This window comes from Hylobates moloch, unplaced genomic scaffold, assembly GCF_009828535.3.
Source record: "Hylobates moloch isolate HMO894 unplaced genomic scaffold, HMol_V3 SCAFFOLD_8, whole genome shotgun sequence".
In the NCBI taxonomy this organism is placed as follows: Eukaryota; Metazoa; Chordata; class Mammalia; order Primates; family Hylobatidae; genus Hylobates; species Hylobates moloch.
In genome coordinates, this window is record NW_026652283.1 from 80,584,008 (window position 1) to 80,610,226 (window position 26,219).

At 47.5% G+C, this 26,219-nt stretch overlaps 1 protein-coding gene and 1 pseudogene across 2 annotated transcripts in view; one reads left to right on the top strand and one right to left on the bottom strand.

The window, feature by feature from the left end:
* The window catches only part of SLC25A20 (solute carrier family 25 member 20), a 46,250-nt gene extending 27,996 nt beyond the window's left edge, over positions 1-18,254 (top strand). For both annotated transcript variants that reach the window (XM_032161628.2, XM_058442224.1), the window contains 5 exons: positions 13,066-13,183; positions 15,989-16,061; positions 16,415-16,524; positions 16,985-17,109; positions 17,830-18,254. In XM_032161628.2, the coding sequence (XP_032017519.1) occupies positions 13,066-13,183; positions 15,989-16,061; positions 16,415-16,524; positions 16,985-17,109; positions 17,830-17,892 (489 nt within the window). In that variant the 3' untranslated portion in view covers positions 17,893-18,254. The remainder of the gene's footprint in view (positions 1-13,065; positions 13,184-15,988; positions 16,062-16,414; positions 16,525-16,984; positions 17,110-17,829) is intronic.
* A 6,293-nt stretch (positions 18,255-24,547) lies between these two features.
* LOC131383997 (zinc finger protein ENSP00000375192-like) lies at positions 24,548-25,111 on the bottom strand (annotated as a pseudogene).
* Between the last annotated feature and the right edge of the window lie 1,108 nt (positions 25,112-26,219).

Below are 26,219 nucleotides of genomic sequence, written 5' to 3' on the forward strand. Positions count from 1 at the left end.
CAGGAGTTCAAGACCAGCCTGGCCAAGATGGTGAAACCCCGTCTCTATGAAAAATACAAAAATTAGCCAGGTGTGGTAGCAGGCGTCTGTAATCCCAGCTACTTGGGAAGCTGAGGCAGAGAATTGCTTGAACCCGGGAGGTGGAGGTTGCAGTGAGCTGAGATTGCACCACTGCACTCCAGCCTGGGCGACAGATCGAGACTCTGTTTCAAAAATAAATAAATAAATAAATAAATAAATAAACTCAGTATAATTTTTTTTTTTCTCTGAGAAGGAGTCTCATTCTGTTGCCCAGGCTGGAGTGCAGTGGCATGATCTCGGTTCACTGCAACCTCCGCCTCCCAGTTTCAAGAGATCCTCCTGCCTCAGCCTCCCAAGTAACTGGGACTACAGGTATACACCAGCAAGCCCGGCTAATTTTTGTATTTTTAGTAGAGATGGGGGCCGTGGTTGGGGGGAGTATCTCACCATGTTGGCCAGCCTGGTCTTGAACTCCTGACCTTAAGTGATCCTCCTGCTTCTGCCTCCCAAAGTGCTAAGATTACAGGTGTGAGCCACCATGCCCAACCCTCAGCATAATTTTCTAGAGATTCATTCGTATTATCACATATATGAATACTGCATTCATTTTTATTGCTGAATAGTAGTCATGGTATGGATTATCATAATTTAACTATTCTTCCACCTAACAGCATCTGTGTTGTTTCTAGTTTGAGGTTTTTAGGAATAAAGATGCTATAAACATTTGTTCACAGAGGCTTTTGTCAGAAAGTAAGTCTTCATTTCTCCATTTCTTTGGGATAAATGCCTAGGAATGCAATTATTGAGTTTTATTGTAGTTGTATCTCTAGCTTAGTTTTTTTTTTTTTTTTTTGGACAAGGTCTCACTGTGTTGCCTAGACTGGAGTGCAGTGTTGTGATCATAGCACAATGTAACCTTGATCTCCTGGGCTCAAGTGATCCTCCCGCCTCAGCCTCCTAAGTAGCTGGGACGGCAGGTGTGTTCCTCCACACCGGGTTAATTTTTTATTTTTATTTATTTATTTAGAGATGGAGTCTTGCTCTGTCGCCCAGGCTGGAGTGCAGTGGCACGATCTCAGCTCACCTCAACCTCCTTCTCCCGGGTTCAAGCAGTTCTCCTGCCTCAGCCTCCCAGGTAGCTGGGATTACAGGCATGCGCCATCATGCCTGGCTAATTTTTGTATTTTTAGTAGAGACAAGGTTTCGCCATGTTGGCCAGGCTGGTCTTGAACTCCGGACCTCAGGTGAGTCACCCGCCTCGGCCTCCCAAAGTGCTGGGATTATAGGAATGAGCCATCATGCTCGCCCTAAGTCTAAAATTTTTTTTTTTTTTTTTTTTTTTTTGAGACGGAGTGTTTGTCTGTCGCCCAGGCGGGAGTGTTTCACTGTGGTCTCAATCTCCTGACCTCGTGATCCGCTCGCCTCCGCCTCCCAAAGTGCTGGGATTGCAGGCGTGAGTCACCGCGCCTGGCTAGTCTAAGAATTCTTTACTTAAACCTAGATCCTGAAGATTTTCTTGTATTTTTTCCTACAAGTTTTATTTTACTTTATTTGTTTTTTTTAAGGCATTATCTCACTTCGTCACCCAGGCTGGCGTGCGGTGGCGCGATATATCCTCACTGCAGCCTCTGCCTCCTGGGTTCATGCGATTCTCCTGCATCAGCCACCCAAGTAGCTGGGATTACAGGCACACACCACCACACCCAGCTCATTTTTGTATTTGCAGTAGAGACAGGGTTTCACCATGTTGGGCAGGATGGTCTCGATCTCCTGACCTTGTGATCCGCCCTCCTTGGCCTCCCAAAGTGCTGGGATTACAGGCATAAGCCACTGCGCCCAGCCGCCAGGCCAGTCTTGAACTGGCCTCAAGCGATCCACCTGCCTCGGCCTCCCAAAGTGGTAGGACTACAGGCATGAGCCACCACACCTGGAGTATTTTATTTTTTTGAGATGGAGTCTTGCTCTGTTGCCCAGGCTGGAGGGCAGTGGCGTGATCTTGGCTCATTACAACCCCGCCTCCCAGATTCAAGCAATTCTCCTGCCTCAGCCTCCCCAGTAGCTGGGATTATAGGCACACACCACCACACCCAGCTAGTTTTTGTATTTTTAGTAGAGACGGGGTTTCACCATGTTGGCCAGGCTGGTCTCCAGTTCCTGACCTCAGGTGATTTGCCCGTCTCGGCCTCCCAAAGTGCTGGGATTACAGACATGAGCCACCGCACCCAGGCCTTCTACAGGTCTTATTTATCGTTTTATGTTTTACATTCAAGCCTGTGACCTCATTTGAGTCAATTTGTTTTTGTTTTTGAGACAAGGTGTTACTCTATTGCCCAGGCTGAAGTGCGGTGGTAAAATCATGGCTCTCTGCAGCCTCAGCATCCTGGGCTCAAACAGTTCTTCTGCCTCAGCCTCCTGAGTAGCTGGGATTACAGGCATGTGCCACCAAAAACAGCTAATTAAACACCTTTTTTTTTTTTTGTAAGGATGGGGTCTTGCCATGTTGCTCAGGCTAATCTCGAACTCCTGGGCTCAAGCATTCCTCCTGCCTTGGCCTCCCAAAGTGCTGGGATTACAGGTGTGAGCAACCATGCCTGGCCAATTTTTGTATAATATATGAGTAGTAGGACAGAGTTCTTTTTTTTTCTTTTACCTTTGACCTCCGCTTATATCTTTTATTGAAAAGACTGTCTTCATTCCACTGAATTGTGCTTGCACCTTTTAAAAAATCAACTGGGGGCTGGGCATGGTGGCTCATACCTGTAATCCCAGCACTTTGGGAGGCCAAGATGGGTGGATCACTTGAGGTCAAGAATTTGAGATCAGCCTGGCCAACATGGTAAAACCCTGGCTTTACTAAAAATGCAAAATTATCCAGGCATGGTGGCATGCACCTGTAATCCCAGTTACTTGGGAGGCTGAGGCAGGAGAATTGCATGAAACTGAGAGGTGGAGGTTGCAGTGAGGCAAGATTGTGCCACTGCACTCCAGCCTGGGCAACAGAGCAATATGGTCTTAAAAAAAAAAAAAAAAATCATTGTGCAGGCCAGGCAGAGTGACTCACACCTGTGATCCCAGGACTTTGAGAGGCCAAGGGTGGTGGATTGCTTGAGCCCATGAGGCTGAGACCAGCTTGTGTGGCATGGCAAAACCCCATCTCTAAAAAAAAAAAAAAAAATTAGCTGGGCATGGTGGTATGCATCTGTAGTGCCAGCTACTTGGGGGTGGCGAGGTGTAAGGATCAGCCCAGGAAGTGAAGGCTGCAGTGAGCCAGGATTGCGCCACTGCACTAAACCCTGGGTGACGGAGTGAGACCCCGTCTCAAAAAAGTGAATCAGTTGGACATATTTGTGTGATCTGTTTCTCTCTCTCTTTTTTTTGAGATGGTGTTTCGCTCTTTGTTGCCCAGGCTGGAGTGCAATGGTGCGATCTTGGCTCACCGCAACCTCTGCCTCCTGGGTTCAAGCGATTCTCCTGCCTCAGTCTCCTGAGTAGCTGGGATTATAGGCACGCGCCACCATGCCTGGCTAATTTTGTATTCTTAGAAGAGATGGGGTTTCTCCATGTTGGTCAGGCTGGTCTTGAACTCCCGACATCAGGTGATCTGCCCACCTCAGCCTCCCAAAGTGCTGGGATTACAGGCGTGAGTCACTGCGCCCAGCCTTGTTTCTCTGTTCTACTCCATTTATCTATATGTCTATCTCTTCACCAACACCACACAGTCTTGATAACTATAGTTGTATATAATAAACCTTGAAATTCAACAGACTTATTCCTCCCACTTGATTCTCTCTTTTTCTTTTTAAATTGTTCTAGCCTCCTAGGACAATTTTCTACTCCTTTGTCTTTCCACATAAATTGTAGGATAATTTAAAAAATTTAGAAAAATCTTGCTGAGATTTTGATAGGAATTATGTTAAACGTACAGATAAATTTGGGCAGAATTGACACCTTTATTATTTTGAATCCTCCAATCCAGGAAGAATGGTATATCTTTCCATTTATTTAAAAATCTGATTTCTGGCCGGGCATGGTGACTCACGCCTGTAATCCCAGCATTTTGAGAAGCTGAGGCAGGTGGATCGCATGAGGCCAGGAGTTTGAGACCAGCCTGGCCAATATGGCAAAACCCTGTGTCTACTAAAAATACAAAAATTAGCCACGCATGGTGGTGCAGGCCTGTAATCCCAGCTACTCTGGTGGCTGAGGCACGAGAATCACTTGAACCCGGGAGGTGGAGGTTGCAGTGAGCCGAGATCGCGCCACTGCACTCCAGCCTGGATGATGGAGTGAGACCCTATCTCAAAAAAAAAAAAAAAAAAAAAGAATCTGATTTCTGGCCAAGCTTGGTGGCCTGTCATCCTAGCGCTTTGGGAGGCCAAGGCAGGTGGATCGCTTGAGCTCAGGTGTTTGAGACCAGCCTGGGCAATACAGTGAAACCCCATCTCTTAAAAAAAAAAATTAGCTGGGCATGGTGTTGCGTGCCTGTAGTCCCAGCTACGTGGTAGGCTAGGGCAGGAAGACAGATTGAACCCAGGAGATGACAAAGTTGAGATACTGTCTCAAAAAAGAAAAAAAGAAAAAGAAAAATCTGATTTCCTTCATCAGCATTGTGTAGTTTTCAGGTTTTCTTACATTTACACCTAAGTGTTTCTTTTTCTGTTTGCCTTGTAAAATGGTGTTGTAAATGATATTATAATTTTATTTGATTGTCCACATGTTCATTGCTTGTTTGGGAAACACGATTGATTTTTGTATAATCTTGTATCCTACAACCTTTCTGAACTTCCTTATTAGTTCTATGATTTTTTTTTTTTTTAAGATTCCTTGGGATTTCCTACATAGACAACCATGTCATTTGGAAATAGGGACAGTTTTATTTAAGAAAAAAAAAATTTTTTTTTTTTGAGACAGGGTGTCACTCTGTTGCCCAGGCGTATGATCTTGGCTCACTGCAACCTCCGCCTCCTGGGTTCAAGCGACTCTCCTGCCTCATCCTCCCGAATAGCTGGGACTACAGGTTCATGCCATCACCCCTGGCTAATTTTTGTATTTTTTGGTAGAGATTGGGTTTCACCACGTTGGCCAGGCTGGTCTCAAATTCCTGACCTCAAGTGATCCGTCCGCCTCGGCCTCCCAAAGTGCTGAGATTATAGGCGAGAGCCACCATGCCAAGCCTATTTCCTTTTTTTTGAGACAATGCCTAGGCTGAAGTGCAGAGGCATGCATCACAGCTAACTGTAGCTTGATCTCCCAGGCTCAAGCGATCCTCTCACCTAGCCCCTGGGTATCTGGGCCTACAGACATGTATCACCACACCTGGCTAATTTTTTAGTTTTTTGTAGAGATAGGCTCTTCCTTTGTTACCCAGACTGATCTCAAACTCCTGGGATCAAGCAATCTGCCCACCTTGGCCTCCCCAAGTGCTAGAATTACAGGTATGAGCCACCATGCCTGGCTTCTTTTCTTCTTTCTCTTTTTTCTAGAGACATAGTCTCACCCTGCTGCATGGCTGGAGTGTAGTGGTCTGATAATGGCTTACTGCATCCTCAAACTCCAGGGTTCAAGTGATCTTCCTGCCTCAGCCTCCTATTAGCTGGGACTACAGGTGTCACCCGGCCTGGCTAAATTTTGTAGAAATGGAGTCTCGCTTTATTGCCCTGGCTGATCTCCAACTCCTGGGATCAAGTGAGACTCCCACCTTGACCTCCCAGAATGCTAGGATTATAGCCATGAGCCACTATACCTGGCCTATTTAAAAAAAAGTTTTTTTTGGCCGGGCACAGTGGCTCATGCCTGTAATCCCACTTTGGGAGGCTGAGGTGGGTGTATCACCTGAGGTCGGTCACCTCAATCTCCTGACCTCGTGATCCACCTGCCTTCGCCTTCCAAAGTGCTGGGAGTACAGGCGTGAGCCACTGTGCCCAGTCAAAAAATTTTTTTCAAGCATGTTCATAATTGCTCATTGAAGGATTTTTATCATGGCTGCTTTAAAATCTTTGTCAGATAATTCTAACATCTCTGACATCTTGGTGTTGGCAAATATTGCTAGTCTTTTTTTCTTTCAGTTTGAGGTCTTCCTTGTTTTGAATATGACAAGTGATTTTTCAATTGCAACCTGAATATTTACATATTCAGTTGAGAGTTTTTCTGATACTACTCCAGCAGGAAGGGAAGGATGCAGCCTCATTACAGCTAGGTGGAGGTAGAAATCAAGGTTCCTACTTGGCCTCTGTTGACACCTGATGATGGGCTGCTCCTTTTTATTGCTGGGTAAGCGTGAGAGTTCCAGTGTGTCCACTAGCACTCTAGGGTGGCAAGATGCTAAGGAATGCAAGTCCTAATTCCTTTTTTTTTTTAATTTATTTTTTAAGAGAAGGGTTCAGGGCTGCACAAGGCCTTGGCTGCGGCCCTTCCCCTAATTTCTTACTTGGCTTTATCTGACTCCACGCTGGTAACATGTTGGGTACTTCATTACAACTCCATAAAGATGAAAGTCTATGCTTCCCACTAAGTCTTTGCTGGTGTGGGTGGGGTCACAGCTTTTTAAATGGTGTTTGGTTGGAGTAGAGGACCTTTCCTGGTCCTTTTTGTAGAGAATGCATGCTTTTGTTGGGGCTTCTTTTGGTTTGTACCTTTTGATATTTTTGGATTGTCAGCTTTTTCAGCTGACATATACAGGGTAAAAGGAAAACCCAAGGAACTCACCACTGTCTCATTCCTCAAGTCCCAAGGTTTCTCAGCTGCTGTTGGTCCAAACTTTCAGACCTTTCATATGCTTATTTTAAATATAACATCCAGAGTTTTTTGGTTATAAATAGGGAAAAGTACATCTGCTTTTAGCACGAGGAATAGGGAAAAGTACATCTGCTTTTAGCACGAGGAATAGGGAAAAGTACATCTGCTCCATCTTCCCAGAAGTAGAAGTCTATCTATTGATTTTGATCTAGGGAATGTTTGTGTTCAGTGGCTTTGTCCATTGCTCTTTTCCCTTATGGCTTCTTCCATTTTGTCTATGCCTAGAGTCCTTTTCTACTCCTACATCAGACATTCACTTAGCCCTGCTCTTTTCTTGCACCCTCCTACTCTGCTGTGTGACCGCTTCCCACCTCTCCTCTTCTCAACCCCCCACCTTCTCAGTGGATGAGTTGGTTTCTGACTTCCTTGAGAAAATGGAAACCATCAGAAGAGGATTTCACCAGATGCCTTCTGCTACCTCTACCTCCATGTACCTACCTGCTGCTGCCCTGCTTGTTTCTTTTCTTTTTTTTTGAGACGGAGTTTTTGCTCTTGTTGCCTAGGCTGGAGTGCAGTGGTGCCATCTCGGCTCACCGCAACCTCCGCCTCCCGGGTTCAAGTAATTCTCCTGCCTCAGCCTCCCGAGTAGCTGGGATTACAAGCATGCGCCTCTATGCCCAGCTAATTTTTTTATTTTTAGTAGAGACGGGGTTTCTCCATGTTGGTCAGGCTGGTCTCGAACTCCCAACCTCAGGTGATCCACCTGCCTCGGCCTCCCAACCTCAGGTGATCCACCTGCCTCGGCCTCCCAAAGTGCTGGGATTACAGGCGTGAGCCACCACGCCCGGCCGCCCTGCTTGTTTCTACCAAGGATGGCCTGTGCTTCTGCTTGATCCCAGGCCTCTTTGTGCACTGGATCCCATCCCCTCTTGCCCAGCCACAGACATTGTTTTTTTTTTTTTCCCTCAGCCACTGACATCAGTTTTTGCTCTCCACTTGATCATTCTCATCAGGAATAAAGGCATAAACATGCTTGCATTTTTCATCTTAAAAATACAAACTTTGGGCCAGGTGCAGTGGCTCACGCCTGTAATCTCAGCACTTTGGGAGGCCATGGTGGGTGGATCACCTGAGGTTGGGAGTTCAAGACCAGCCTGACCAATATGGAGAAACCCCATCTCTACTAAAAATACAAAAAAAAAAAAATTAGCCAGGCATGGTGGCGCATCCTGTAATCCCAGCTACTTGGGAGGCTGAGGCAGGAGAATCTCTTGAATCCAGGAGGCAGAGGTTGTGGTGGGCCAAGATCTTGCCACTGCACTCCAACCTGGGCAACGAGAGTGAAACTCCATCTCAAAAACAAATAAACAAACAAACTTTGGGCATGGTGGCTCACGCCTATAATTTCAGCACTTTTGGAAGCTGAGGTGTATGGATCACCCGAGCCCAGGAGTTTGAGACCAGCCTCGGCAACATGGCAAAACCCCATCTCTACAAAAAAAATACAAAAATTAGCCATACATGGGCCAGGCGCGGTGGCTCACACCTATAATCCCAGCACTTTGGGTGGCCAAGGTGGGTGAATCATCTGAGGTCAGGAGTTCAAGACCAGCCTGGCCAAAATGATGAAACCCCATCTCTACTAAAAATACAAGAAATTAGCCAGGCGTGGTGGCAGGCGCCTGTAATCCCAGCTACTTGGGAGTCTGAGACAGGAGAATTGCTTGAACCTGGGAGGCAAAAGTTGCAGTGAGTCGAGATCGCGCCGTTGCCCTCCAGTCTGGGGTACAAGATTGCAACTCCGTCTCAAAAAACGAAAAAAAAAAAAAATAGGTGTGGTGGCACGCACCTGTAGTCCTAGCTATTCAGAAGTCTGAGGTGGAAGGATCGTTTGAGCACAGGAAGTTGAGGCTGCAGTGAGCAGAGATCGTGCCACTACTCGAGCCTCAGCAACAGCGTGGGAACCTGTCTCAAAAAAACTTCTCTCTAGTCTTTTCCACACCAATTTCTATGCTTCATGACTTTGCTCCCTCTTACACAAAAACTCCTTGAAAAAGTTTTTTTTTTGTTTTGTTTTTTGTTTTTTTTTTTTGAAATGGAGTCTTGTTCTGTCACCCAGGCTATAATGCAGTGGCATGATCTCGGCCTTGGCTCACTGCAACCTCTGCTTCCCAGGTTCCAGTGATTCTCCTGCCTCAGCCTCCCAAGTAGCTGGGAATACAGGTGCACACTACCACGCCCTGCTAATTTTTGTACTTTTAGTAGAGATGGGGTTTTGCCTTGTTGGCCAGGCTGGTCTTGAACTCTTGACCTCAGGTGATCCACCCACCTTGGCCTCCCAAAGTGCTGGGATTACAGATGTGAGCTGCCACACCGGCCTGTTTCTTGTTTTTTTTTTACCTGCCATTTCTAGTTCCTCTTCTCTAATTGTTAAACCTGCTCCAATCTGGCTTTTGCCTCACAACTGCAAATAAAGTGGTTTTATCAAGGTCACTAGTGACTTTTTTTTTTCCTTTTTTTGAGAGAGAGTCTTGCTCTGTCACCAGGCTGGAGTGCAGTGGTGCGATCTCAGCTCACTGCAACCTCTGACTCGCTGGTTCAAGCGATTTTCCTGCCTCAGCCTCCCGAGTAGCTGGGATTACAGGCATGCGCTACCAGGCTGGGCTAATTTTTTTTTTTTTGTATTTTTAGTAGAGACAGGGTTTCACCATGTTGGCCAGGATGGTCTCCATCTCCTGACCTCGTGATCCACCTGCCTCGGCCTCCCAAAGTGTTGGGATTACAGGCGTGAGCCACCATGCCCAGCAGGTCACTAGTGACTTTTACACTTCAGTGGTTAGTTCTCAGTACTTATCTTTCTTTTCTTTTCTTTCTTTCTGTTTTTTTTTTTTTTTTTTTGAGACAGAGTCTTGCTTTGTCTCCCAGGCTAGAGTGCGGTGGCGCGATATCAGCTCACTGCAACCCAGGCTTCCTGGGTTCAAGTGATTCTTGTGCCTCAGCCTCCCAAGTAGCTGGGACTACAGGCACACACCCAGCTAATTTGGGGGGACTTTTTTTTTTTTTTTTTTTTTTTAGAAACAGAGTTTTGCCGTGTTGACCAGGCTGGTCTGGAACTCTGGCCTCAAGTGATCTGCCCACTTCAGCGTCCCAGAGTGCTGAGATTACAGGAGTAAGTCACCGCACCCAGCCTTGTCTCATGACTTTTAGACACCATTTTTATGCTGATGACTCAAATTTATATCTCTGGCTGGGCGCCATGGCTCACGCCTGTAATCCCAGCAGTTTGGGAGGCCGAGGCGGATGGATCACGAGGTCAAGAGATCGAGACCATCCTGGCCAACATGGTGAAACCCCATCTCTACTAAAAATACAAAAATTAGCTAGGTGTGGTGGTGCGTGCCTATAGTCCCAGCTACTTGGGAGGCTGAGGCAGGAGAATCACTTGAACCCAGGAGGCGGAGGTTGCAGTGAGCTGAGATCGCACTACTGCACCCCAGCCTGGTGACAGAGCAAGACTCCGTCTCAAAAAAAAAAAAAAACATTATATCTCCAACTCAGACTTTTCCTGAACTCCAAACTAGTTTATCCAACATTTCTATGTGGATGCTAATAGGTGCCTCAAAGTCATCATGTACAAAACTGAACTCCTGGTCTTCCCCGTACCTCCTCTACTCTCAGCATTTTCCAGTTCAGTTGGTGACAATAGTATCCTTGTAATTATTCAGGCTTGTAGCCCAGGAGTACTCCTAAATTGCTCTTTTTCTCCCACAGTTTAGAGTCCATCTGTTGAGCAATTATGCTGGCTTTCAACATTATCCCAAATCCATCCCTTCACACCATCTCCATTGCGGCCATACTACTTCAGGCCACCTTCATCACTGTCCTGGATGACAGTGAGGGCCTCCTTACTTGTTTCCCTTCTTACAGTCTGTACATACATAACAATGATAGGATTCTGTAAATATGTTATTCCCATGCCCAATCCTCCATGGCCCCTCAGGTCACTGTGAATCGGCTCCAGCATTCTCAGATAACATGACCTTCCTTCTGTTCCTCAGACATACCAGGTACATATGTCCGGATACTTTGGGGAAGTTATACCAAAAAAAACCATTGATACTCAATTGACATTATCTTACATTTATTATTTTTAGAAAAATAGAAATCTTTCTTATTGAAAACTTTTCCCAACTAGAATTAGGACTCTTTTTATTGACCTCTTATTTTGTAATCCTCAGGTATTTTAGAGTTTTATTTATACAAAGCCTATTGCTTAATTCACATATATTTTGTTGCTTTTTTTGTTTGTTTTCTTTTGGAGACAGAGTCTTACTGTGTCACCCAGGCTGGAGTGCAGTGGTACAATCTCGGCTCACTACAATCTCCGCCTCCCAGGTTCAAGTCATTCTCCTGCCTCAGCCTCCTGAGTAGCTGGGATTACAGGCATCTGCCACCATGCCCAGCTAAGTTTTGTATTTTTAGTAGAGATGGGGGTCTCACCGTGTTGGCCAGGCTGGTCTCGAACTCCTGGCCTCAGGTGATCTGCCTGCCTTGGGCTCCCAAAGTGCTGGGATTACAGGCGTGAGCCACCATGCCCGGCTTTTATTGCTATTTTGAATGGGATCCTTTTATTCATTGATTGATTGAGATAGAGTTGCAGTCTGTCTCCCAGGCTGGGGTGCAGTGGCATGATCTCAGCTCACTGCAATCTCCACCTTCTAGGTTCAAGCAATTCTCCTGCTTCAGCCTCCTGAGTAGCTGAGATTACAGGCATGTGCCACCACGCCTGGCTAATTTTTGTATTTTTAGTAGAGACAGGGTTTCACCATGTTGGTCAGGCTGGTCTCAAACTCCTGACCTCATGATCTGCCCGCCTCAGCCTCCCAAAGTGCTGGGATTACAGGTGTGAGCCACCATGCCCAGCCTTTTCTATTATTTTTTAACTGGTTAATCCTGATATGTAAGAAAGCTATTTGGTTTATGTATTTGTAAATGTTTCTCTTTGAAACTGTTAAAGCTGAACTCCCTTTCCAGCTTAAATTATTTTTTGGTTGATGCTCTTGTGTGTTCTGACTCCTCTTGGTCCTGAACAAGCGGGATCCCTGTGTGGATCCTGCACGGAGCTGTCTTTCAGATCTTTCCTGGGATTACCCCTGCCTACCCCCAGGTTCTTGGCTCTCAGGGGAGGGGTAGGAGCCTCTCTTCAGCCCTCCTCTGGCTCTGCATAGGAGCCCTCTCTGAACAGGACCCCTGTCTAGGCACTTAGAGCTCTGAGTGAAATTTTCTGTTCACCTTTTCTTAACCAAGCCTCATGACCAGGTAGGCTTGGAATGCAGTTGGTCTTCAGGGGATATTTGTTGAAGGAATAAATGAATGACTAAAGTATTTGTCGCTTCCTTTTTAGACCTTCCAAATAGCTTTATTGTGTTTGACAGATTTCCTCAACTTATTTTTTATTTTTATTTATTTTTATTTATTTATTTTTTTGAGACGGAGTCTCGCTCTGTTGCCCAGGCTGGAGTGCAGTGGTGCAATCTCGGCTCACTGCAAGCTCCGCCTCCCGGGTTCACGCCATTCTCCTGCCTCAGCCTCTCCGAGTAGCTGGGACTACAGGTGCCCGCCACCACTCCCTGCCAATTTTTTGTATTTTTAGTAGAGACGGGGTTTCACTGTGGTCTCGATCTCCTGACCTCGTGATCTGCCCACCTCGGCCTCCCAAAGTGCTGGGATTACAAGCGTGAGCCACCGCGCCCGGCCTTTTATTTTTAAATTTTGAGACAGAGTCTCACTCTGCTGCCCAGGCTGGAGTGCGGTGGTACGATATGTTTTCTAACTGCAACCTCTGCCTCCCAAGTTCAGGTGATTCTCCTGCCTCAGCCTCCCAAGCAGCTGACTACAGGTGCCCACCACCATGCCCAGCTAATTTTTGTATTTTTCGTAGAGACAGGGTTTCACTGTGTTGGCCAGGCTGGTTTCAAACTCCTGACCTCAGGTGACCTGCCTGCCTCGGCCTCCCAAAGTGCTGGGATTATAGGCATGAGCCACCGTGCCCGGCCTCCTCAACTCGTTTTTCAAATTTTCTGTTGGTTTTATTTCTAGTCAATGTGAATATTTTCTGATATTTTCACCTAACCTTATTTCATAGTACCTGCCCCAAGATCACACATTCCAGATACTTATCAATTTGACAGTGAAGTCTTTTATTGCTCTAACACATAATGGCCATACTTACTTTGTAGTCTCCTGTAACCTGCTGGATCTGTGACTCTGATGTTGTTTCTGACTTAATGATCCTCTCCTCCCTCCCAGATTCAGGCTTCTTCAGGAGAAAGCAAGTACACTGGTACCTTGGACTGTGCAAAGAAGCTGTACCAGGAGTTTGGGATCCGAGGCATCTACAAAGGGACTGTGCTTACCCTTATGCGAGGTAACCTTTGAGGCCTCCACTTGAGGTCACCTGGGGAGGTCACCTGAGGTGGGTCTGCCGCAGAGGGTCTCGCCTGGATTGCCAGATTAGCCTTGGCACCATGCATGTCACATCTCTGACAATACTGGCAGTAAGAGTCTCCCCCAGCCAACATGAACATATATTAGGATGAGGGGACCTTCCATCTTTCCCAAGTGTCTGCAGGGGTAGAAGTCATGGCATCACAGTTGGAGGGGAGTGGCAAGTAGATAGAAATAATCTCTGGAGGGAGGAGTGGGAAGAAAGAGTGACTTGGGGATGTGGTGATCTCCCTGGTTTTGGGAAGTATGTCCTGTTTTAGTGGCAGTAGGAAAGGCAGGGACAGTCTCACTCTTGTCCTGAGTTGGCAGCTTAGAGGAAGGCCAGATACAACAACTGTGCTTATAACTGTGGGCATGTCACTTGCCCACATGGACTTTCACACTCAGAGAAAACCTTATTTATTTTTTTACTTATTTTTATTTTATTTTTTGAGATGGAGTTTCACTCTTGTTGCCCAGGCTGGAGTGCAATGGCACAGTCTTGGCTTACTGCAACCTCTGCCTCCCAGGTTCAAGCAATTTTCCTCCCTCAGCCTCCCAAGTAGCTGGGATTACAAGCACATGCCACCATGCCCGGCTAATTTTTTGTATTTTTAGTAGAGATGGGGTTTCACCATGTTGGCCAGGCTGGTCTTAAACTCCTGACCTCAGGTGATCCACCCACCTCGGCCTCCCAAGGTGCCGGGATTACTGGCGTGAGCTGCCGCACCCGGCCTTATTATTATTATTTTTTGAGACAGAGTCTGGCTCTGTCACCCAGGCTGGAGTGCAGTGGCACAATCTCAGCTCACTGCAACCTCCACTTCCCAGGTTCAAGTGACTCTCCTGCCTCAGCCTCCTGAGTAGCTGGGGTTACAGGTGTGCGCCACCATGTCTGGCTAATTGTTGTACTTTTAGTAGAGATAGGGTTTCACTATGTTAGCCAGGGTGGTCTCGAACTCCTGACCTCAGATGATCCACCTGCCTTGGCTTCCCAAAGTGCTAGGATTATAGGCGTGAGCCACTAAGCCCAGCTGAGGGAACTTTAATGAAATTATATCATGTGTGTTTGTACTCACTTACACCAGTGCTTGGCCCAGAGCAGCATCTCATAGCTGCAAAGTGATTGTTGCAAATAGGATGTGGCTGCTGAGGAACTTCTCAGGAATCCCTGAAGGGTCTAGTGCCAAGCTTGGCTTTTCTGCATTCAAGAAATCTGTGGGGGCCGGGTGTGGTTGCTCACACTTGTAATCCCAGCACTTTGGGAGGCTGAGTTGAGAGGATCACTTGAGCCCAGGAGTTCGAGACCAGCCTGGGTGAAATAGTGATACCCTGTCTCTATTAAAATAATAATAGCTGGGCGTGGTGGCTCACGCCTGTAATCCCAGCAGTTTAGGAGGCCGAGGCGGGCGGATCACAAGGTCAGGAGTTCAAGACCAGCCTGACCAATATGGTAAAACCCCATCTCTACTAAAAATACAAAAATTAGCCAGGCATGGTGGCACATGCATCCCAGCTACTCAGGAGGCTGAGGCAGGAGAATTGCTTGAACCCAGGAGGCAGAGGTTGCAGTGAGCTGAGATTGCACCATTGCACTCCAGCCTGGGCGACAGAGCGAGACTCCGTCTCAAAAAATAAATAAATAAATAAAAAATAAAGTAATAATAATAATACTATATTCTTTTTCTTTTTTTTTTGAGACAGAGTCTTGCTCTGTTGCCCAGCCAGGAGTGCATTAGTGTGATCTTGGCTCACTGCAACCTCCACCTGCTGGGTTCAAGTGATTCCTGTGCCTCAGCCTCCTGAGTAGCTGGGATTACAGGCATGTGCCACCAGGCCTGGCTAATTTTTGTATTTTTTGTATTATTATTATTATTTTTTGTGATGGAGTCTTGCTCCATCACCAGGCTGGAGTGCAGTGGCTCAATCTCGGGTCACTGCAACCTCCACCTCCTGGGTTCAAGCAATTCTCCTGCCTCAGTCTCCTGAGTAGCTGGGACTACAGGCATGTGCCACTATGCCTGGGCAATTTTTGGTAGAGACAGGGTTTCACCATGTTGGCCAGGATGGTCTCAATCTCTTGACCTCGTGATCCGCCCACCTCAGACTCCCAAAGTGCTGGGATTACAGGTGTGAGCCAACACGCTCGGCCATTTTTGTATTTTTTTTTTTTTTTTTTTTTTTTTTTGATTACAGGTGCCTGCCACCACGCCTGGCTAATTTTTGTATTTTTAGTAGAGACGGGGTTTCACCATGTTGGTCAGGCTGGTCTCGAACTCCTGACCTCGTGACCCGCCCGCCTCAGCCTCCCGAAGTGCTGGGATTAAAGGCATGAGCCACTGTACCCGGCCCATTTTTATATTTTTAGTAGAGACGAGGCTTTCGCCATATTGGCCAGACTGGTCTCGAATTCCTGGCCTCAGGTGATGTGCCCGCCTCGGCCTCCCAAAGTGCTCGGCTTACAGTTAAGAACTACCATGCCTGGCATTTTTTTTTCTTTTTAATGCTTTTTTAGACTATATAAATTACTACCATAGGCTAATGTTTAAAAAGCAAATAAATTGAACCAAATCTGGTCACCCATTTAAAAAAAAATTTTACTAATAATTCAGGCCAAGTGCGGACCTCCTGGCCTCAAGCAATCCCCCTGCCTCAACCTCCTAAGTTGCTGAGATTACAGGTGTGAACCACCATGCCTGGCAAAGAGTTTATGTACTTTAATTCACCTCTTTCTTGCCACTGACAGATGTCCCAGCTAGTGGAATGTATTTCATGACATATGAATGGCTGAAAAATATCTTCACTCCGGAGGGAAAGAGGTGAGGAAAACATAACTTGGAAGCCACTTTCCCCAGTCGTGGGTGCGTTACCCTCTCCTGTGGGTGAATCTGAAAGCAGAAGCAGTTGTTGTTCCTGGCTCCATGTCTGCTTTCCTCTTGTGGCTGCTGAGGTCCAGTTAGCTCTTCTTACTCTGTGCCTCAGCCAGTGGAGCAAATATTTGAAACAGGTTCATGAAACCTCCTCCAAGGAGTGCCAGCAGCACTGGCCTTATACCTCCTCCCTCCATCCAGTTTCTGCCTCTCTGTAACTGCCCTGTCTGCCACAGGCAGGATAGTCTGAATGCCACTCTCAGAGCCTTTGTCTAACTGGGGCTGTGGTTGGTGTTATACAGGGTCAGTGAGCTCAGTGCCCCTCGGATCTTGGTGGCTGGGGGCATTGCAGGGATCTTCAATTGGGCTGTGGCAATCCCCCCAGATGTGCTCAAGTCTCGATTCCAGACTGGTGAGTGGAAGGTAGTGGGGTGGACAGGGGCAGAGTGGGTCCCCAGCACTGGCTAATCCTGGGGTGCAAAGCTCATAAGGCCTTAGGGATACACACTCTCCATGGCAGCACCTAGCATCTGCCTGACCAATATTCTCCCTCACAGTCATTTGCATTCTAGGAACCCTAGATTCGTTTTCATGACAGCCTAAACACAAGGTAAGTGTGATAAGAAGTCAAGTCCACTCTTCCTCCCCCACATGAACAGAAGGGCTGTTTCATTCTTCTTCCCTCTTTTCTACTCCCTTAGCACAAGTAATTCAGGCATTTGTGCATTTGTCCCAAGGTGAACTGTTGTCTATGGACTGGTCCCACATGACCTGGAAGGTGTCCTTTCCCTGTGCTAGTCCTGACCCTCCAGGAAGACTTAACTACTAGTTTCTCCTTCCTGAAGCCTTAAAAATTGGGTTCTGCTCCACAGCACCTCCTGGGAAATATCCTAATGGTTTCAGAGATGTGCTGAGGGAGCTGATCCGGGATGAAGGAGTCACATCCTTGTACAAAGGGTTCAATGCAGTGATGATCCGAGCCTTCCCAGCCAATGCGGTGAGTAGCTGGCAGGGCTGTGCTTTCCCTCTGGGGCTCAGGGCAGGGTGCATGTGCTTGTTCCTGGGATAGGACCGGGGTCTCAGTTTTCCCAAAGCCCTATCTTCAGCCAGAGCATTCCTTATTTGCTCCCTTCCCTGAAGCTGTCAGGAGGATTTGCCTTTGGGGATCTCTGAGGTGAGGGGCTTTGATTTCCTGACCTGGCCATTAGAAGTGGGCAGTTGTGAGGCCAGGCATGGTGGCTAGTGCCAGTAATCCCAGCACTTTGGGAGGCTGAGGCAGGTGGATCATCTGAGGTCAGGAGTTTGAGACCGGCTTGGCCAACATGGGGAAACACCGTCTTTACTAAAAATACAAAAATTAGCTGGGTGTGGTGGCGGGTGCCTGTAATCCTAGCTACTCAGGAGGCTGAGGCAGGAGAATTGCTTTAACCCGGGAGGCAGAGATTGCAGTGAGCTGAGATTGTACCATTGCACTCCAACCTGGGTGACAAGAGCAAAACTCCATCTCAAAAAAAAAAAAAAAAAGTGGGCAGTTGTGGGATATAAATTTTCTTCTCCTCTTAAAAATGAGAGAGCAGAGCTTGCATCCTTGATGTGGAGTGGGTGTGGGGTTAGGGAGGGGCTCTGGTCCTGACAGGGCCAGCAAAGCATAGTGCTTTGAATAGTCTATGAATAGTTATTCCTGCTGGCTTTTTTCTTCCTCCCAACCCCTTCTCAGGCCTGTTTCCTTGGCTTTGAAGTTGCCATGAAGTTCCTTAATTGGGCCACCCCCAACTTGTGAGGCTGAAGGCTGCTCAAGGCTTCTGGATGCTGGAAGCTCTCACTGAGGAGAAGGAGTAGTGGGCAGAACTAAGCAGTCTTGGAGGGCAAGGGGAGGGGAATGGTGGGATCAGAGCCCTGTGCATGGACTTGGTGAGACCGTTGCCTTAATGACATCCTGCATCTTGTGTAACTTAGTGTGTCATTTTGAAACTTGAATGCATTCTTATCAATTTAAGGGATCTTAAAAGGATTTGGAAATGGAACAAGTAGCTTCTAGACCAGATACTACCTGTGGCAAGAATGCTGCCTACCAGTTGACTGCTGGTCCTACCACAGTCAAAGTATTCCTCATTAAAGAGAGAATCTCAGGTTCTCACTGGAGGCACTGTGCGTATTTTCAACCAGATCACCAGGAGCTGAGATCTTCTTCAGTCCCTAGCCAGGAATACCCATTGGATTTCTAGGGTGCCATCTAATCCTGGGCTGTACATGTGGATATGGACTTGAGGCCCACCTCAGTGTCCAAGTAGATTGGGCATATATGCCTAGGAGGAGATAGACTGTTAATTGTTGGATTTTGATTTTTTTTTTTTACACGTGCAAGTAATCAAAAGTAAAACTGGAGTAGCCTAATTTTCTGGCAGCAGGTGGAGAACTTTCCCTCCTACACAGTGAGGACAGTCCCAGTCTGCTGGGATTAGTGAGAAAGCCCAGGGTGTAGGAAGGCCCTTTTTACATACTCTTTTCTCAGGAGAGCTCACTATTTTAACAATAAACAATAAATGTTGTTTCTAATTTTTGCATTGTGTTATATTTTCTTCTTTTGATTCTGGGACATTTCAGTAGGCAGCCTGTGGCCTTGGTGGAGGCTTTCAGGGATCCAGTATTCTTCCCTGGGAACCTTAGGCTGGGGATCCAGCAGCAGGAGGAGGTGGAGGAGGAGGAAGTTTTGGCTGGCTCTGCCTTCTCTGACTGCCCTAGCCCCAGCTGCTCTAGGGAGGGTGTGTGGGGTGGTGTGACTCGACTGGTAATTGTTCACACAGGCCTCAATGCAAGCCTGTCACGCAGGCCCTCCCAAGGCCCAGCCTGCAACCCATCCCTTCATTTACTCCCCTCTCTTCCCTGAGCACCATAGGTGTCTGAGCTAACAGATGGAGAGTCAGTTGTTCTAAAAGGACAAAAGCAATCTTGGGTTTTCGTGTGGGCTTTGGAGTTGCTGTGCGATTTGAGGTAGTTAGCTTAACTTTACTAATCAGGCAGATTATGCTATCCAGGTGTGTCCAGAAAAGGTGAGGTAGTTGGAGAGTCATAAGCTAGATTATTACTTTCTGGTGGAGGGGAGAGCTTGCTGAAGCTACTGGAGCTGGGCTTTTCTGGCATTGTCCCATCTGGTGGTCACAGTTACAGTTCCACTGGCACTTCCTGCCTCACTGCAGCTGCATAGAGACTCTTGGACTTTGGCTTTAGAACCATCACTCTCTCTGTCTCTAGTTTTGAACTGTTAAAAAAAAAAAAAAAAAAAGCTGGGCGCACTGGATCATGCCACGCTTGTAATCCCAACACTTTGGGAAGCCAAGGAAGGGGGATCACTTGAGTCCAGTAGTTCAAGACCAGCCAGGGCAATATAGTAAGACTCTGTCTCTACATAAAATTTTTTAAAAATTAAAAAATTAGCCAGACATGGTGGTATGTGCCTGTAGTCCCAGCTACTCAGGACGCTAAGGTAGGAGGATCACTTGAGCCCAAGAAGTTGAGGCTACAGTGAGCCTAGTGTGCATCACTGCACTCCAGCCTGGGCAACAGAGTAACACCTGGTAAGAAGGGCAGGGACACATCCCTATCTGGGAGTTGGGGCTGTGATCAACCCAGCAGGAAGCTGAAGACTTGGGACTTTAAAGAAGGAGGATTTATAGCTTGGAATAGATTTCTAAATGACCAGATAGGAATTATGGCCGAGGAGAAAATAACATTTTTGGCCAGGCACAGTGGCTCACGCCTATAATCCTAGCACTTTGGGAGGCCGAGGCGGGTGGATCACTTGAGTTCAGGAGTTCAAGACCAGCCTGGCCAACATGGTGAAACCCCATCTCTACTCAAAATACAAAAATTAGCTGGGAATGGTGGGGCATGCCTGTAGTCCCAGCTACTCGGGAGGCTGAGGCAGGAGAATCACTTGAACCCGGGAGGCAGAGGTTGCAGTGAGCCAAGATCGCCCTACTGCACTCCATGCTGGGTGTCAGAGCGAGATTCCATCTCAAAAAAAAATTAATTTATTTTTTATTAATTAAATTTTTTAGAGACAGGGTCTCACTTTGTCGGCTAGGCTAGAGTGCAGTGGTGAGATCAGAGCTCAGCTCACTGCTGGCTCAAATGATCCTCCCACCTCCGCCTCCCAAGAAGGTGGAACTATAGGCACTTGTACAGTACACCTGTAGTGTACTGCTGTGTCTGGCTATTAAAAAAAAATCTGTACAGATGAGGTCTCACTATGTGGCCCAGGATGAACAGTTTTTAAAGATGAAAATTGTATATCCTCTGTCTGGCAAGGTTAATTAAATGTTAAGCCTGCTTCCTCTAACGCTGCAGGATGTCTTTGTTTAATATCTCATTGATTTGAAGATGGCCATATATGTGTCTCCTGAAGCTCTTCTTTTTAAATCTTATTTTATTAGAAAAAAATTTTTTGAGATAGGGTTCTCTCTGTTACCTAGGCTGGAGTGCAGTGGCATGGTCATGGCTCACTGCAGCCTTGACCTCCTGGGCCCAAGTGATCTTCCCACCTCAGCCTCCTGAGTAGCTGGGACCACAGGCATGTGTTACTATGCCCAGCTAATTTTTTAAATTTATTTTTTGTAGAGATGGAGTCTTCCTATGTTGCCCAGGCTGGTCTTGAACTCCTGGGCTCCTGCCTCAGCCTCCCGAAGTGCTGGGATTACAGGCATGCACCATTGTGCTCAGCCTGAAGCTCTTCTTGATATCACCCAGTCCTGAGACTGTTCTAAATTTTAAATTTTAATTTTTTTTTTTTTTGAGATGAAGTCTCGCTCCGTCACCCAGGCTGGAGTGCAGTGGCATGATCTCAGCTCACTGCAACCTCCACCTCCTGGATTCAAAAGATTCTCCTACCTCAGCCTCCCAAGTAGCTGGGTCTATAGGCACCTGCTACCACGCCCAGCTAATTTTTGTATTTTTAGTAGAGATGAGGTTTCCTCATGTTGGTCAGGCTGGTGTTGAACTCCTGACCTCAAGTGATCCACCCGCCTCGGCCTCCCAAAGTGCTAGGATTACAGGTGTGATCCACTGCACCCGACTGAGACTATTCAAAAACCTCAGCTTTTGCCTAGAAGCCCCTGTAAATGTATTTGCATTTCAGCCAGATGCCAGCCATTCCCATGGCTTAGGATCACTTTTACAGTCTGTGCCTCTGGATAATTTGCCCTTTGAAAAATTTTCCATTTTAAAATGGAGTATTTTGGTTCTTTGATGTTAGTGATGGTAGATTATTTTAGTCCTTTGGGTGTTCAATAGATGTTAAGTCAAATAGGGAAGCCCTTGGAGGCATATTTGTGAAGGGAGCAGAGCAGATGTTGAGTAACTCCCTCCTGGCTGGTGCTTCCTTTTTATGATGCACTTTGAAATGCCACCTGTTCCTGATATATCTCTTCTCTTCCTGACAGGGGTAAAGAGTAGGGGAAAATTGGGGCCCTCCCTAGCAATTTCTCTTTCACAAACAGTCACAACTGGGAGCCAGACAGTGATTTTTCTAAACAACCAATTGGTGATAAAAGCCTCACCCAGGCATCAAGAAGCATATAACTGGGCCAAAGGTGAGGGAAGGAGCACAGGTTGTTGCAACAGTGATTGTTAAAAGCACAGTAGCACCATTTCAGCTATAAAGTCATACTATCTCTACCCCACAGTCGTTTCCCTACAGCCTTTTTTTTTTTTTTTTTTTTTTGAGACACAGTCTTGCTCTGTCACCCAGGCTGGAGGCAGTGGCATGATCTTCAGCTCACTGCAACCTCCACCTGTTGGGTTCAAGCGATTCTCCTGCCTCAGCCTCCCGAGTAGCTGGGACTACAGGTGCACACCACCACGCTTGGCTAATTTTTGTATCTTTAGTACAGACGGGGCCAGGCTGGTCACGAACTCCTGACCTCAGGCGATCTGCCCGCCTCAGCCTCCCAAAGTGCTGGGATTACAGGCATGAGCCACCGTGCCCAGCCTCCTTACAGCCTTTTGAGGCTGGAGCCCCCTACATTTTTTCTAACCTCCTTATAAGTTTATTCTCTTATTTCTTTATCCCCTTGTAACTCAACGTTTAATGGGTAGGGATTTTTTTTTTTTTTGAGATGGAGTCTCCCTCTTTCGCCCAGGCTGGAGTGCAGTGGCACGATGTTAGATCTTGGCTCACTGCAACCTCTGCCTTCCAGGTTCAAGTGATTCTCCTGCCTCAGCCTCCCGAGTAGCTGCAATTACAGGTGCATACCACCATGCCCAGCTAATTTTTGTATTTTTAGTAGAGATGGGGTTTCACCATTTTGGCCAGGCTGGTCCTGAACTCCTGACCTCAAGTCACCCACCCACCTTGGCCTCCCAAAGTGTTGGGATTACAGGTGTGAGCCACTACACCTGGCCTTAATTTTTGTATTTTTTGGTAGAGATGGGGTTTTACCATGTTGGCCAAGCTGGTCTCAAACTCCTGACCTCAGGTGATCTGCCTGCCTTGGCCTCCCAAAGTGCTGCGATTACAGGCATGAGCCACTGCACCAAGCCTCTGAGTAGGGATTTTGACTTCCACTTTTAGATGTGGATGCCAAGGCTCAGACAGGGTAAACTGATCTGCAGAGGTCATTGGCACATTGATAATAAAGTGGGGATTGTCTGGGTCTCTTGAAGAAAGACTTGTGATGCTATCAGAGGCTGTCCTTGGGCTGCTTGATCCAGGCTCCAGGAGACCTGTCTGTACCACCTGGTCCAAGCTTAGGTACCTGGCCTGTCAGATCAGGGGTGGCACATAGAGGCCTAACAGGCACTGGGAAGGCCCCAGGGCCAGGTGTCCCTTAGGGGTCCCTTTTCTGCTTTCTCTGCTATGGTAAGCATGCAGACCTGTGATTTTCTAGCCAGGTTCCCTGTGCTTTCTAGGTTCTGTCCTTGCCCTGAGGTGTCTCAGATGCAGACCCTGGGTCCACTGCAGAGACTGACACTTTCTCAGGACATAGTGTCTCAGGCATGGGGATGGCTCACAGGTACACAAACGTGGCCTGGGAGCTAACTGCTCCCTGGAGCATGGGCACTTGTTAAAACAAATTAGATTTCCTGGACAAAAGGCAATGGCCTCACTGGAGGAGCCACAGTAGAGGCTGAAAGACAGCTTGGGTGAGGGCAGAGAAAACATAGCCCACTTCTTCAATCTCTCTTGCCAACTGAAGGCTCATGAACACTTCTAAGGCAACATAGAAACTGTTGCTTGTAAGAACTAAGTGAGCTGGGAGTACTAAATCCAGGAAGGCCTGGCATGTAGAGGTGGTCAGGTGACCAGCAGATCCCAGGAAATGGGTGGGGGACTGGAATGGTTTAGAAAAGTGGTCCCTTGATCAAGTAAGAGGGAGGTTTTCCTGCTGGACCTGAGTCCTGCAAGTATGCAGAGGGCATAAGGTATTTAAGCTGGAGGAGCTGAGCCAACAGCAGGCCTTCAGAGGAGTTCAGGGAAGTTTAGGCCCCTCTCTGCATCTTGGAGAGACAGACAGAAATATTTGAATAATAAACCTATCAAGAGCACACAAAATTCATTGTTTCATTGGAAACAGCAATGGTACCCTACCCATTTTCGTTTTCACCAAGACCCGTTGCTTTTGGGCTAAACAACATGTGTCCCACCTGTGCTACTCTGCATCCATAGTTGTAAACATCTCTGCCAATTGGCCCCATTGTGTCCATATCTGTGCCTGTGGTTGGTGATATGGCAGTTTGTGCAAGATGTTGACTGCCTGCTGAGTTGTGAGTAAGATTAGATTTGACTGTAGCACCCTCAGTGTTCTGGGGCCTCCTCCTGTGTACTTCTCTTGCTTCTAAGAGTCTCTGCTATTGGCCTTTTCCACCATCACTTGCTCTTGGCAGCTGTATCTCAGTTACTGGCTGCCTCTGGGTTTAGTTGCCATGGTAACCTCCAGTGGTACAGCTGGACAGGCTTGAATGCAGGCAGGATAAATGCAGGATAAGGGTAGAAGACGTGGGGTTCAGGCTCCTGGTGTTCTCTCCTGTTACAGGGCCCTCTTCTTTAGCCAGCTCAACTAGACATTCATGAAGACCCTGGGGGCTCTACTTGTTACTGAAGGGTTGACCAGAAGTGGGAGAGATGGACCCCTGCTCTGGGGACCAAGTGCTGGGGGAGAGTGCCAGGTTAAACCTGGAGGCTGGCTGTCCATCTTTGCTCTGAGACTAGTCTATGGAAACGCATGAGGAGCAGCTGTAGGGCTCCTGCTTTCTGTGCCTATATGGCAGACACACCTGTGTATGGTAGCTGCACATGACAGCAATAACTTAAGCATACTCTGAGAATGACCCTGTACGGCAGATACACCTGAATGTGTTAGGAGTTCCAAGCGAGGACAAGCCAGAGATTCATTACTTACCCATGAGGACTATCTGAGCCCCCATTCTGTCCTGTGGATGTACAGGGGATTGAGCCCCTTTGTTTTGAGTTAAATCAAAGTTGTTAGGGGGAGGGTGTTAAGTGAAAATGCCATATATGCTGCATACTATCTGCAGGTGGGGCAGTTCTATCTAGCCCACCTCCACTGGACTGCTCTATATGAAAATTCCCCTCTATCAACCCTAAGTCTTGTTTGCTGGCTCTGGATCTCTTTTGGCCTCTCGAACCTGGTGCCATCCCTACTGAAGTTAATAGGGGTCTGGTGGCCAGGCATGGTGGCTCATGCCTATAATCCCACCACTTTGGGAGGCTGAGGTGGGCAGATCGCCGGAGGTCAGGAGTTCGTGACCAGCCTGGACCCGTCTGTACTAAAAATACAAAAATTAGCCAGGTGTGGTGGTGTGCGCCTGTAGTCCCAGCTACTCGAGGCTGAGGCAGGAGAATCGCTTGAACCCAGGAGGTGGAGGTTGCAGTGAGCAGAGATCGTGCCACTGCACTCCAGCCTGAGCGACAGAGCGAGACTCCATCTCAAAAAAGAAAACAAAAATAAATATGGGTCTTTCTTGGCCGGGCGTGGTGGCTCATGCCGGTAATCCCAGCACTTTGGGAAGCTGAGGCGGGCGGATCACCTGAGGTCAGAAGTTCAAGACCAGCCTGGCCAATATGGTGAAACCCCATCTGTACTAAAAATACAAAAAATAAGCTGGGCGTGGTGGTGCACACCTATAATCCCAGCTACTTGGGAGGCTGAGACACGAGAATCACTTGAACCTGGGAGGTGGAGGTTGCAGTGAGCCGAGATCACATCACTGCACTCCAGCCTGGACAACAGAGTAAGACTGTGTCTCAAAAAAAAAAAAAAACAGGCCAGGCGTGGTGCCTCACACCTGTAATCCCAGCATTTTGGGAGGCCAAGGCAGGCGGATCACAAGGTCAGGACATCAAGACCATTCTGGCTAACATGGTGAAACCCCGTCTCTGATAAAAAATACAAAAAATTAGCCAGGCGTGGTGGTGCATGCCTGTAGTCCCAGCTACTCTGGAGGCTGAGCCAGGAGAGTGGCGTGAACCCGGGAGGTGGAGCTTGCAGTGAGCTGAGATCACGCCACTGCACTCCAGCCTGGGCAACAGAGCAAGACTCTGTCTCAAAAACAAACAAAAAAACCCAAACAAACAAAACGGCCAGGTGCAGTGCCTCACACCTGTAATCCCAGCACTTTGGGAGGCTAAGGCGGGCAGATCCCGAGGTCAGGAGTTCGAGACTGTCCTGGCCAACATGGCAAAACCCCGTCTCTACTGAAAATACAAAAATTAGCTGGGCATGGTGGCAGGCGCCTATAATCCCAGCTACGTAGGAGGCTGACACAGGAGAACTGCTTGAACCTGGGAGGTGGAGGTTGCAGTGAGCTGAGATGGTGCCATTGCACTCCATCCTGGGTGACAAGAGGAAGACTCCATCTAAAAGAAAAAAAGCCAGGCACGGTGGCTCACACCTGTAATCACAGCACTTTGGGAGGCTGAGGCGGGTGGATCACGAGGTCAAGAGATCGAGACCATCCTGGCCAACATGAAGAAACCCCATCTCTACTAAAAATACAAAAAATTTGCTGAGTGTGGTGGTGCACGCCTGTAGTCCCAGCTACTTGGGAGGCTGAGACAGGAGAATCGCTTGAATCCGGGAGGCAGAGCTT